Genomic DNA, 12,894 nt, shown 5'->3' on the forward strand with positions numbered 1-12,894 from the left:
AGGTCACACGCGTGCACACACACACACACACACACAACAATAACAACAAAGAGACAGAGAAAGAGGAGGGGATGTGGAAGGTGGGGAAGAGAGAGGTGTGGGAGGAGGAAGAAGAGATGGGAGATGGAACATGAGAAGAGCCCACAGGGGGAGAAGGAGAAGGAAAGAGAAGACCAGGGAAAAAGATTGAGAGATGGAATCAGGCAGGTTGAAGGGTGGGGAAGGAAAGAGGTTTGACAAAATCAGGGCGAGGGTAAGAAAGAAACAGGAAGGAAACAGAAAACAGCCTTGAACCTAAGAGCCAGGAAAGGGAGTCCAGGCCAAACGGGAGGCACCGGGACGGATGAGCCAGCACGTGTGCCAGCGACTTGCGGGGGTGGCCCCACGCCGTGAGTGCAGGCAGCCATCTCTGGGGATGACAGGGGCCTGCTCACCCCTCCACATCCAGGCAGGAGGGTCAGACGGTTCAGGAGGAGCCCCAGGGCCTGCTTGCCGCCCGCTCCCTGTACACCACCCAAGCACCGAGCCGCTGAGCACCCGTGCCACCGGTCTCCGTCCCGCACCCCCTGGAGGCGAAGGGGGTGTTTGCTCACCATGGGGTGCTCCAGGGAGAAGTGGGAGACTGTTTCAGCATGGGCTGCGGCGTGTGGGGCCCCGGGCTTGGGGCTGCCAGGGCTGTCGGGGCCCTCGACCCCAGGCCAGAGGAAGGGGCTGCCCAGTGGCGAGGGGGCCTGTGGGCTGAGTGTCTTCATCTCCAGCTCCAGCTCAGCCTCCAGCTCGGCCTCCTCCTTGGCCTCCTTGTTGCTCTCCTCCAGGTGCTTCATCAGCACGGCAATCACCACGTTGACCAGCACAAACTGGGCTGTCAGCACGAAGGACACGAAGTAGATGGGAGAGATGACGGTGTTGTAGCAGGTGGACTCCTGGTCGCAGTCCCGGAGGGTGTCCTGGGGAGGCGGGTTAGAGAGGTGCGGTTGTGAGGGCAGCGGACAGAGCCATCCTGGGAAATCAGGTCTCTGGTGTCACGGAGCTTTGCAGGGGGAGAAGGAAGGGCAGGGGGAGGAGGGAGTGACGGTGTCCTGGGGGCAGAAGAGCACTAGACACTGTCCTGGGAAGTGTGAGTCAGAGCATGTCCTGGGGAGAGGGAGCTCCAGAGTGTTCCGGCATGGGGGACAGAAGGTTACATGCTTTTATTCACATCCAGTTCATCTTGAGCCAAGAAGTGGGGCTGTCTCCTTGGGGCCCGAGCCAGCCCTGGGAGGGACCTCGCCGCGGTGGGCTCTCACCTTCATAATGCCATTCCAGTTGTCACCTGTGGAGACTCGGAAGAGGGTCAAGAAGGCCATGCCAAAGTTCCGAAAGGTGGCATGGCGGCCCAAGCCCTCACAGGGGTGTGTCTCGTCACACTCTGGAGGAGAAGGGAAGGGGAGAGAGGCCCGAGTTAGTCCAGGAGCCCCTGGGTCTCCAGCCCTGGCTCCTCTGCCCTCCCTACCCCAACTCACCCAAGTCTCCAAAGAGCTCCACGCCCAGAGCTGCAAAGATGAAAAACAACAACATGAAGAGAAGTCCCAGGTTCCCCACCTGGAAAAGAGGAAAAGAAATGGAAAAGGTGCCACTGGGTCTCCCAGCCAGCTTCCCTGAGCCCCCGCCCCTTTGGAGAGCACCCTCTCCTTCCCGAGAGGACCCTTCCCACCCACCCCCGCCTCCCAGCTACCTGGGGCAGGGCCTGCATCACTGTGTCCAGCAGCGCCCGCATGCCCACAGCCATCTTCAGCAGCTTTAGCACTGCAGGACAGGACAATGTCGTGAGCTGGCCCCTCTGGGTCCCAGGTCACACAGCTGGTGGAGCCAGGGCCAGGCTGCCATGGCTTCACCCCCACCCTCAGCCCGGCCCCCAGCTTTCCCTTTTGTCAGAGGCTGGAAGAAAGGCTCACGGAACCCACACCCACCTCATCCCTAGCCAGTCAGAGCTGACCCCTGCCATCTCCCCCTGAGCAGGTCACCCTGGGAGGGTGGCCACGGTGGGCGGGCAGCCGGGCACTGACCTCGGGCGATACGCAACACCCTCATGATGCGGATGATGGTGGGGTTGATGGGCAGTGAGGCGTTGACCTCGATCTCCTCCAGCGTGATGCCCATGATAGACAGCAGCACAATGGCCAGGTCCAGCTGGTTCCACCTGAAAGCCCAGGACACAGCTCCCTGAGGGGGGCACTGCAGAGGAGGGGGCAGCTGTGGCAACGCGAGTGGCACATTCTCAGCCACAGAAGGGAGAGTGGAGGTCAGCCTGTCCAGTCTTTCCATCCTGCAGAGAAGCGGTGGTTTGTCTACAGTCACACGGCCAGTTGGTGGCACAGGTGGGGCTGGGACTTTAGCTCAAGGGCCTCTGCTTTTCGTTTTTATTCATTTGCTTTTTTATCTAGCATTAACATGGTATTTGCTCTGTGCCAAGCACTATTTGAAAGTCTTTACAAATAGGAACTCACAGTCTTCACAACTCTATGATGTAGATACAGCTATTATATCCCATTCTACGGATGAGGAAACGGAGAGCGATTAAGTAACTTAAGTAACTTACCCAAAGTTACCCGCTTCTAAGTGATGGAGCCAGGATTCAGATCTGTCCAGGCAGTCTGGCTCCAGTCTAAGCCACACTGGTTTTCAGCTGTCAGTGTCTGCAGGCTCTGCCTTGCCAAGCTCCCTCCCTTCCCTCCCATCTCCCAGGCCCTGGATATACCCCCACCCCCAGCCCACCATCAGCCCTGGGTAGGTCCTGGAGTGGAGTCTGAACCTCCAGAGTCAAGAAAGGTCTTCAGGCACTGGATCCTCCGGGGCACCTCCCCAGGAGAACACACCCTTTTGCCCACTCCCCTACTCCCCTCCCCTCTCTGTTACCTGTCCTGGAAGAACCGTCGAAAGCCAAAGGCCACCAGTTTGAAAACTGACTCCAAGACAAAGATGACAGTGAAGACGTAGTTGCAGATCTTCAGAGCCTCGTCCAGGATCTGGCAGGGATGGAGGCAAGATGCAGGGTCTCTTAAGGCCCAGGGACGATGCCTGCCCTGACCCCTCTATCATTCCTCCCAGATCTGGGAGACAGGGTGAGTCTAAGGGGGCCTTTCATCTCTTCCCACCATGATGGCTGACCATTGGTCACCACTCTAGGATAGAGTAGGGTTCTCATTCACATGCATGATCCAAACTTGGTGTTGAAGGAGCTCTCTCCTTGAGGGTCAGTGAGGAGATCACATGAGAATGTGCTGGAAGGCACAGAATGCTAGAACTGGAAGGGGCCTTTTGCATTATCAATTCAATGTCCCTATTTTACAGATGAGAAAACTGAGACGTGGAAGGCAGCTGACGGAGGCTTATTTGAGAGGTGGCAAGATCACAGGTGAGGTTTGGAGCTGGATGTTCACGAGAATTTAAAGTCCAGAAGGGCAGGCACTGGTCTGCCTTCTTTACCCTCAAAGGTCCAGTACATTTAAGATACTCAATAAATATCTGCTGGGCGAAGAAACCAGGTCCTCTACTTCCTAGCTGTGTGACCTCGATCAACTCAACTAACCTCTCTGAGCCTCAGTGTCCTCATCTGTAAAACCAAGATGAGACCGATCTTCAGAGGGTCACTGCAAGGGGTACAAGAGGACCCCCTCTAGGGCACCCAGCACTCGCCGGAGGTGCTCTGGCTCAGGCTGGGTTAGATTCACCTGGCAGGCTCATGGCTGGAGGTGGGGTCCAGAAGGCCAGTCGCTCGCTCCTACCTGGGGCTGCTGGTAGTGCTCCATGGCCATAGTGACCACGTTCAGCCCAATGACACCCGTGATGAAGAGATCCAGGTAGTGGCTGGTACACAGGTGGTGGACGAGGAGCCGGAAGCGGGAGTAGTCCGAGTAGTAGGGTTTGCACTGGGCCTCTGGTGGGGCAGCGGGGCAGGGAGGGGGGAACAGAGCAGCCATCGGGCCCTGCCCCCTGCGTCCCCTCCACCCACAGTCCCTCACAGCCACCAGCCTCTAATGCCAGAAACATTCCAGCGTCATCAGCATCCTCATCCTCCACGCACTGCCCTTTTGGGCGGGGGCAGCTCTCTCAGGGTCACCCCTCCAAGCATTTGTTCTACTGGCTGCAGTTGGGCAAAGAAGGGGTCAGGACATGCAGAGCTCCCCACCCACATTAGACACCAGGTGAGCCCCTTTCCCGAGGCAGCCTCCAAAATCCAGCAGCCCCTTGTAACACCCTCGACTCGATGTTCTGCAGCAAGGCCAGATCAGTAGATGAAAAACAACCGGTCTTATTGCACTCAGAGGAAGCTCCATCAATGGAGAGGTGAAGGCTCTTGCTCCTTCACCAAGCTCAGCCTCTCGAGGGGAGCAGAGGAGATTACACAGAGCTGGGATTTGGAGATAAAACCGGAGATTGGAAATTGGACATCTTGTTGGCTGGCTTGAGGGCCGCCGGGGGCAGGGGCAGGGTCTGGGTCTCCTGAACCCTCATGTGGGGGAGGGAGGAGGGGCGGCCACAGGGCTCTGCTCTGTCGCACCTGAAGGGCTCACCCAGTTTCTAATGAGGCTGTGCCCAGCCTGCTCCTGGGGGCCAGGGCGGCTTCCCCTGCAGGCTGGGCTGGAAGCACTGTCTGAGATCTGTCAGAGGCATCATATTTCTCTTGTAATTAGTGAACCACTTAGTTATAAAGATCATGGTGCCAGAAGGTTGACCTACTAGGCAGGCAGAATGAATCTGGGGGCAGGAGATCACAGGGGGCCCTTCCTCCACGTGTGAGGAAAGGCCATGCCAAGTTGGGGATACATGTCATCAGAGGCAGCTGAAAGATTGGGTCCCCAGGCAGCCACAAAGAAAGAAGAGGCACCCCGTTGGGAGGCTTGGGGCAGCCTCAGGTCCCAGACAGCCCTTCCCCCTCAGGAGGTCTAGGGCGGAAGCCAGAGAGCCAGGGCTGCAGCCTCTGAGGGCTGTGCCAGGGGTGGCAGGAAGCTCTGGGCTCAGGCCAGCTTGGTTATAACTGTCCTTTCCCATGCAGGACTATTAACAGAGAGGTAAACTGAGGCAGGGAGCGGCCTGGGCGGGGCCCCACCAAAGGCCAAAGGAAGAAGAGCACCCAAGAGCTGCCCGTTCAGCCTCACCAGATGCCACGTACCAGCATCAGCCTTGAGGTGTGGATAACCAAGAGGCAGAAAGCCCCAAGTGTTCCGCTGCACCATACGGTGCGTTGGGCCATATTTTTGTTTCCAGAGATGGGCCAGCCAACTGTGGCTTTGTTGGCTCAGGCAGCCCTCCCGGCCCCCAGGAGAATGGGGGTGGAGTGGCTGGGGTCAGGGGACAACATGAGGACACACAGGTCATCCACACAGCGATGCTATCTGGAGGGTGAGTGGGCGAGCCAGCCTCTTCCTTCCTTCCTTCAGAACCCACAGAACCAGAGGGCGCTAGTCGCCCAGGGTTGCCTTAGCAGCTGGAACTCTTTCTCTGCATTAATCTCCATAAGTGCCGAAAGCACCCAATCCCATTATGCTAAAATAGGAATGGAGAATTAACTAAAATGTTTGAATACAATTAGGTTAGAAAAAGTGGCTCCTTATTAGCCCCATTATCAGCTGAGACAATGCAGAGGAGAGGTTGGGAGAGTCGTCCCCCCCCCCCCCCCCCCGTCACCCCAGTCTGACTGTGTTAGCAGCCCCAGGCCAGATGGAGCTGCTGTCACCACCTCCTGGCCTTGCTCTAGGAGACTGAGGAGCGGGTGGAGGCCCAGAGGGAAGGTGGGGGCAGGACGACTGAAGCAGGGCATCTGTTCACAGCGACCGGTCCCAGGCCCCTGAGGTCTGTACAGAGCCCTTCTACCCTCGGCCTGGACCCCAGACCGGCAGGTACCAAGGCTGCCAGAAATCCCCCCATTAGAGCACAGGTCCAAAGAGTACGAGGGCTGACCTGATAAGCATCTCCTCCGCCAACCCCTTTGTTTTACAGAGGGAGAGAAGGAGGCCCATCAAAAAGTGAGTTATCTACACATTGTGAGGCAGCAACGGAGCCAGGACCTGAACTCCCAGCCCCAGTCCTTCACCAGCTGCCAGGTGGGTTTAGACACAAAGCCTTGGGGCTTTGGCCCGGAGGGTGCCCTCGAAGAGTTTGCCCAAAGGCTCTTGTTGTTGGGCTCTGGATGATGCCACTCCCCTTTTGCTCCCGGACCTCGGTTCTACAGGCAAGCATCTGGGCTCAGAGAAGAAACTGAGAACCCCTGGGAGGAGCCTTGGGTGGGTGCGCTGCTCTGACAGCTCCAGCTGTAGCCCAGGAGGGGCCTTGACCAGTGGTCACTGGCATGTCGGCAGCCCTGGCCCCATCTCCCTGCCTCCTACCAGTATGAGCTGCCTTAGATGGAGAAAATACCAGAGTCAGACAGTGGGGAGAAGGGCACCCCTAGGACTGCCCAGCGTCCAGTCAGGGGCGGGAGCAGAGGAGAGGTGCAGTAGGGGGTGCAAGGCTGTGAGTGTGAGCCACAGGCACAGTGAGTTAGTAGGGGTCCCCGGAGCACGCGGCACAGCCAGGGCAGAGGGTTTGCAAAGGAGTGTGGTGGGACTAGGAGGAAGGCAGGGGTCACTCCCAGGGACACAGGCCCCCATGACAGAGGCCACCTTCAGCTGCTATAGCCAGGCCTGATCAGTGGGTCCTGGTGGAAGGAGAGAGGGTGAGTGGAGGTAGGCGCCACAGGAGGCCGAGGGGAGCAGAGCTGGTGCTGGAGGCTGAGTGATCACTTGGGGCTGCCTTGCTTGCGCGGCAGCCCCGGTCTCTCCCTCCACCTGGAAGCTGGGCTGGACCCAGGTGTCTGGTCAGGACCATTTTCCTGATAATCAGAGACTCTTCCCTTCTGCCTTTCCCTGGGATCTAGCTGCTCTGCTTCTGCTGGGGGCAGCACAGGGTGGGAGTGGTGCTGGCAGGGAGGTATGGTGCACGTGTTTGATTCCAGCAGCCCCAGACTAGAGGGTGTGACTTCATCCCCATCACACCGTTGGGTAGACTGATGCACTATCATCGCCACCCCCTGTGAGCTGATTGGAGATGCAGATGCTCAGGTCCTACCCTGGACCACTCTGTGAGAACCTCTAAGGTGGGGCTCAGTGGGGAATCTGTGTTTTAATATGTCCTCTGGGTGATTCTTAGGCACGGTGAAATTTGAAAAGCTCTAGTGTGGACCACACAGAACACGAGGTTTGGGAAAGAGGGATATGGGGTGATTTGAGCCCTTGTTTGGGGTCTCTGAGTCTTCATTACCAGCTGGAAGGGTAAGACACTCTTGTAACCAGTCTACATACATGCCTGTGCCAACAGGAGCATGGCAGAATATCCCCAGAAAGGGGGGGGAGGTGCAGTGTGAGAGTAAGAGAGTGTTTAGCATTAAGTGGGTGTGTCAGGAGACGGTCTTGGGGGCCATGGGAATCTGCACGTGTTGATTCTTGGGGGAGAAGCCTCTGTGGGCCAGCCCTGTGGTATTTTGGCATGAGTGTGTATGTGTAGACATGTCAGCCTACAGACCAGGTGAACCCGTAAGGGAAAAGCTGAAGGCCACGTCCCCTCACCCTCCTCTCATTCCCTAACACATCAGGAACTCACAGCCTGACTCTGAGATGTGGGGCCCGGGCAATTCAGACACAAAGCAGCTGGAGCCTCCTGAGCCCACAGATGGTCTCTCAATGCCAAACATCACAGCTCAGCACCATGGGGACAGGAGATATCAACCCACCCAGGGCCTCAGGGGTGACCTCTCAAATGGCAGCTCAGGGGGTCCCCTTTGATCAGGCAGCCCAGCACCCACAGGGCAGCGTCTGCTGGAGTCAGGCTCCTGGGAGAATGCAGAAAAGTGGACAAAGGTACAGCCCATGGTTCCCAGCCTGGAGTCCCAATCCCTCAGCAGCCTGAGGAGGCAGCCACATGGGGGTCCTTAGGTTCTTCTCAATATTTCTAAAAGCTTAAAAGAAATCATATGCCTGTGCTAAGACCCCACAAGCTAATTTAATGGCAAAATGGTCTTTCTTTGTTATCGTTCAGTGTGAAAGCTTCTGCAGCTCAGAAGCTCTGATTAGCAATTAGATGTGCCGTTGATTAATAAAAACGGTGAAACAAAGTCATTATTGAAGTGCTCTCAACTTCAAAGACAGTCTTTTAAAATGTGGAGTCTGTTGGAGGAGATGACAAGGGGGGCCCATAGGGATGAACAGGTTGGGAACCGCTGGGTGGAGACATCAGAGGGTGTAACGAGGCCCCACAACTCCGTCACAGATTCTCAAAACCCCTGAACCTCTGTCTGGGGGCTGTGTTGGGAGAGCAGGGGCCAAAGGACCAGGGGAGGGCAGGCAGAACCAGGAGGGCCTTCCCAGGGACACGGCTCTCAAAGAGAATGACCCAACTCACTCCCAAATCTTTGGCTTTTGGGGGAGAAGCTTGTGGCTAACTCAGGCCTTTGATTCCTAATTCCTGCTGTTCGTAGCGATGACGTGGCCACCGCAATTACTTGACTATTAATGAGTCTGTTCAATTACTCATCGTCACATTTTTAAAACAAATCCTCTCCCTCTCTGCTCCTCTTATCCTGCTCGCTTGGATCAAAGTATCCCCTTCAGACAGAAGGAGGCAGGAGAGATTGCCGCTCTAATAATCGAACAGTGTGACCTGGGAGGAGGAGCAGGAATGGGAGGAGGTGGCAGGGGGCTGGGAGCTCGGGCCTCGGAAGCCTGGCCAGACAAGGAGGGTCCACCAAGAGAAGCTGGAGGGAGGGGTGTGCTAAGGCCCTCACCTCCTGTCCAGCTAGCACAGGCCTACGGGGTGCCATGGAGCCTGGCACCCCAGGGACCCTTACCCCTCACCCTGAGAGGACAGAATCAGTGAGCCATGGAGAGGGAGCAAAGAGGATGCCGGCATGCATGGGGCGGGCCTGACTGCCCGGGCCACACCCTGGAACCCACAACCCCAGACGCAGTACCTGGCGCCGCGCTGGCTGAGCTGCCGGAAGCAATTACATCGTCCAGCATTAGATCTAAAAGAACGAAACACGACATCGGTCACTGGCCGGACCAGGTGGGCTGGGCAGGGCCCCCTCAGCAGCTTGCTCCCCGTGGGCTCTGACCCTCACTCTTCCTATGAATAGGGCGTGCTGAGCAAGGGTGGCTTGTCCTGAGTGCCAGCCCCAAACTCGGGCACAGGGCACTTGAGGAAGCTGAGCAATTCGGCCAGCTCATCAGGGTCACAGGGGCAGGGAGTCGGAGGCATGGGGAGGGGAGGAAGCCTGTCCTCAGAACAGATGTCCACTCCTACCCGCGCTGCGGCCTCAGCAGCACCTGAGAAGGCTGCAGACCCCGGAAGGGGAGCCAGCTGGTCAGGCAGGGCCACGGTTGCCTCCTGCCAAGAGTTCCATCTGCAGATGTCCTGCTGAGAAGGCAGACTGCAAGGAGGGGCGGAGTGGGAGCATGGCTGCTGGGGGCAGTGCGCCCGCTCGGCCTCAGCCGTCCACAGGGAGCCAAGACGGGACCCCTAGCCCAGATCTGCTGCCCAGAGGCCAGTGTCCCCTCCCCGTCTGCTGGAGCAGCCCCGCCTCTCACAGGGAGCGTGGGCTCTGTCCCACCCAACCTCCCCCACACCCCCCTACAGCCCTCCCCTCGCTCCAGGTGCCCTCACAGGTAGCAGGAGGTAGAGCCAGGGGCTGAGGGGGCACCGCAGCCCCCGACCCTCTTGGTAGTACTCACATTTCAACAAACCAAAGGGAAAACTCAGAGCACCTCATGCATCTTATCGGCATAAGAAAGACAGTTGTGAAAGGGTAGAGAGAGGAGGGGAAACCCACAGACCAAACAGAGGCAGACACACAAAGGCTTAGAGAAACCCACACATAAAGACACTTAGAGAGAGTGGGCAGTGACTGAGAGAGAGTCACACAGATTGTCGAGTACCAGACAGACAGGCAGGAGCCCTGCAGACGGGGAGGGGAGCCAAGTGCAGACACACCTGCAGACACACGGGGAGACAACAGGACCCGCACGCCTGTCACCCCTCTGTCCTCCCTGGAATCTGGGTGTCTTTCGCTTAGCCTCGGCCCGCCCATTGGCATGAGAGTGTGAGGAGGGAGGGGGTGGGGGCCTCACCCGGCCAATGGCAAGAGATGTTGGAGATCAAAGGTGAGGGGCTGAAGGATCTAAGTCCAGAGCGTCATGACCTTAGAGTTCCTGTGACCTCAGACCTTCCCTGAGCTGAGGGAGTATTTTTGTACCGCTTGGCAAAAAAAAAAAGGACAGTCAGGAAGCCAGGGAGTTTTGCTGGAGATAGGGAGGAAGGAGGGGTCTGGGGTTTGCTCACGCCACGGTCCATCTGTAGGTTCTGCTGAGGCCTTGCCCAGCAGCTACAGACACTGGGTAGCCACAGGCTGAAGATGCTTGCTCGCCAACACTGGGGCAGGCAAGGCTGGCACTTGGGCCAAGCCCGGGGTCAGTGGGCACTGGCACGGGGCAATGCAGCAGGATTTTCATCCCATGAGGCTCCTCTCAGAGTCGAGCTGGGAGGGACCGTGCATCAGCTCCCACCTGGCATCATCTGGGGAGCACAATGCTGAGACCGGGAGCCCCGCAGTGGGGTAGCTCCCCTGCCCTCACAGGGCTGAACTGGTCTGCTTCATGCAGGCTCCAGAGGCTGACATGCTCTCAAGGGGAAGGAGGAGGGGAGGGGGTGGGAGCATCTTCTCCCTGCCCCAGCCCCAGCCCCTAGCCCCTAGCCCCCTACAGTCGCAAGGCCAAGGTCAAGTACGACTCAGAGAGATGTGGAAAGACTACCGACCAGCCATCTGCTTCTCCTTACTCCTTCTCTTTTTCTCCAATCTCCGTAGACGCTTCTCCTCCCGCCGCCGGGCCTCCTCCTCCTCCTGGTGCTGCCGACACTTGTGGAAGTTCTCCACCACCACGCCCACGAACATGTTCAGGACAAAGAAGGCCACGATGAGCAGGAACGAGATGAAGTACAGCAGCATCCAGGGGTTGTGGTTCATGATGGGCTGGTGGGAAGCAGGAAGGACAAAGTGGAGACATTAGCTCAAGGGTAACTGTCACAGGTGCTGCCCTACAGCCTGCGTTCCTTAAGACAGGGCCTGCACACTCAGTTACGCAGACCCAGCAGGTGATGTAAATGAATGATGTGGGTTTGGTGTTAGGCAGTAGGGAAAGGTGGGGACTGTGGCAAAATATAGAGAGTGGATGTTCTATCCAAAAGGGGCAGCTGCTTCTTTGATTCAGCTGACTCCTGCCCTTCAGGAATTCAAGCCCAGTGTTTCCAGATCTTTGGACTTCTCCTGAGCAGGCCCAAATCCAGATTTTCATGTAAAATTTGTCAATTTTTAACTGCTTACCACTAATTCAAAAATATTTAAATATGTTGCAAGCCAATAAAGCATGACCGGATTTGCCTGCAGGCCACCAGTTACAGCCTCTGCTGTAAGAGGCGATGCCTCTTGGATGGCGTTTTGCCAACCTGCCTTGCTGTCTTTCTGTCCAAGCCTGCGCCCATCACACCTGGAGTTGGCCCATGGTGAGTGACCTGAGCGCAAAGATGGATCCTGCCCACCTCAGCCCTACCTGCTGGTCCACACCGACAGCATCCAGCCCATCATACATGATATCCACCCAGCCGTCCTTAGAGGCCAGCACGAACAGGGACATTAGGGCCTGCGGGGGGGAGGAAAGGACCACTTGAAACCTAGGATGCATGGCCAAGCCACCCACCACTTCCACCCAAAGCACCTCCTGGCAGTAGCTCGGGGGGACCCTAGGCCTTCAGAGTCACACTCCAGGCCCCGGGAGAGCTCTCTTTCCCAAGGCTCCTTGGCTGCTATGAAGGCAGAAGAGCCGTGGGAGATGACCTCAGCCAGGTAGAGCAAGGGACCCCAGAGTCCTGGAAATCCAGAAACCAAAACCAGGGTGGGGCAAGGAAATAAACCGGCAAAACTGAGCGAGCTATTTCATTTTCTACATTTCTGTTTCTGTGAACGTGGAGTGAGAAAAAGAATCATCTTGACAATATGCCTGCACCTTGTACCGTGCGAAACAAATACACACATCATCTCACTGTATCCTCACTACTCCCCTCCAAGGAGATCCCATTAGGACCCATTCACTAGCTGATGAAACAGAGGCGGGCCAGTTGCCCTGCATGCATCACTAAGCATGGACTTGTGTCCTCCCCAGACTCCTGCCACCACTCCCACCTCCACCTTGGAGCCTGGGGCTCACCTGGCCAAGGTTGTCAAAGTTGTACTTGTGCCGGACCCACCGGTAACTGGCCTCAGCACAGTCAGACTTGTTAGTGATGTTCCTGGTGTCCTCGCCCTGGCACACGAAGAACTTCCCTTTGAAGAGCTGAACACACACACGCCCGGAGACAGAGAGAAGTGAGCTGTGAGCACAGGAAGCCCAGACCAGCCCTGGGGCTTAAGAGCTCTGGGCACACCCTGGGTGAGGGCCAGGTGCTGGGGCAAGTCAGAGAAACACTGACAGGAGCCTCCCCTGCAGGCACCCCTTTCTCGGGGCTCCTTGGAGCAGAGGCCCTGGAGAGCAAGGAAAGGTCCTTGGGGAGGGCACCGGGAAAGGCTGGAAGGAGGGGAACGGTCATTCGCTTTCTACAAAGGGGGAGGCCCGTGATTCTCCAGGTGGGGTCCCTGGGCTAGCAGCATCAGCATTATCTGGGAATGTGCTCAGGACCACCACAAACCCGGTGAGTCAGACACTCTAGGGCAGGGCCGAGGGATCTGGATTAACGGTGGGGGCGGGCTAGGTATTATGGACCCCACTTAACAGATGAGGAAAACTGAGGCTCAGAGAAGTAAATTCACTCATTAAGGTCATACAACCAGTAGGT

General features: G+C 57.2%; 1 protein-coding gene across 14 annotated transcripts in view; it reads right to left on the reverse strand.

Moving 5' to 3' along the window:
• CACNA1G (calcium voltage-gated channel subunit alpha1 G) overlaps positions 1–12,894 on the reverse strand; it is a 63,009-nt gene that overhangs the window by 7,350 nt on the left and 42,765 nt on the right. For 9 of the 14 annotated variants that reach the window (XM_036837223.1, XM_036837230.1, XM_036837226.1 and 6 more), the window contains 11 exons: positions 12,270–12,395; positions 11,616–11,705; positions 10,846–11,038; positions 8,984–9,037; positions 3,765–3,916; positions 2,896–3,005; positions 2,046–2,179; positions 1,715–1,785; positions 1,503–1,581; positions 1,287–1,408; positions 594–947 (listed from right to left, as the gene is read on the reverse strand). In XM_036837223.1, coding sequence (XP_036693118.1) covers positions 594–947; positions 1,287–1,408; positions 1,503–1,581; positions 1,715–1,785; positions 2,046–2,179; positions 2,896–3,005; positions 3,765–3,916; positions 8,984–9,037; positions 10,846–11,038; positions 11,616–11,705; positions 12,270–12,395 — 1,485 coding nt within the window. Of the gene's footprint in view, positions 1–593; positions 948–1,286; positions 1,409–1,502; positions 1,582–1,714; positions 1,786–2,045; positions 2,180–2,895; positions 3,006–3,764; positions 3,917–8,983; positions 9,038–10,824; positions 11,039–11,615; positions 11,706–12,269; positions 12,396–12,894 lie in introns of all 14 variants that reach the window. The other 5 variants (XM_036837227.1, XM_036837224.1, XM_036837233.1 and 2 more) reach the window with 2 other exon arrangements.

This window comes from Balaenoptera musculus, chromosome 20, assembly GCF_009873245.2.
Source record: "Balaenoptera musculus isolate JJ_BM4_2016_0621 chromosome 20, mBalMus1.pri.v3, whole genome shotgun sequence".
NCBI classification, from domain to species: domain Eukaryota; kingdom Metazoa; phylum Chordata; class Mammalia; order Artiodactyla; family Balaenopteridae; genus Balaenoptera; species Balaenoptera musculus.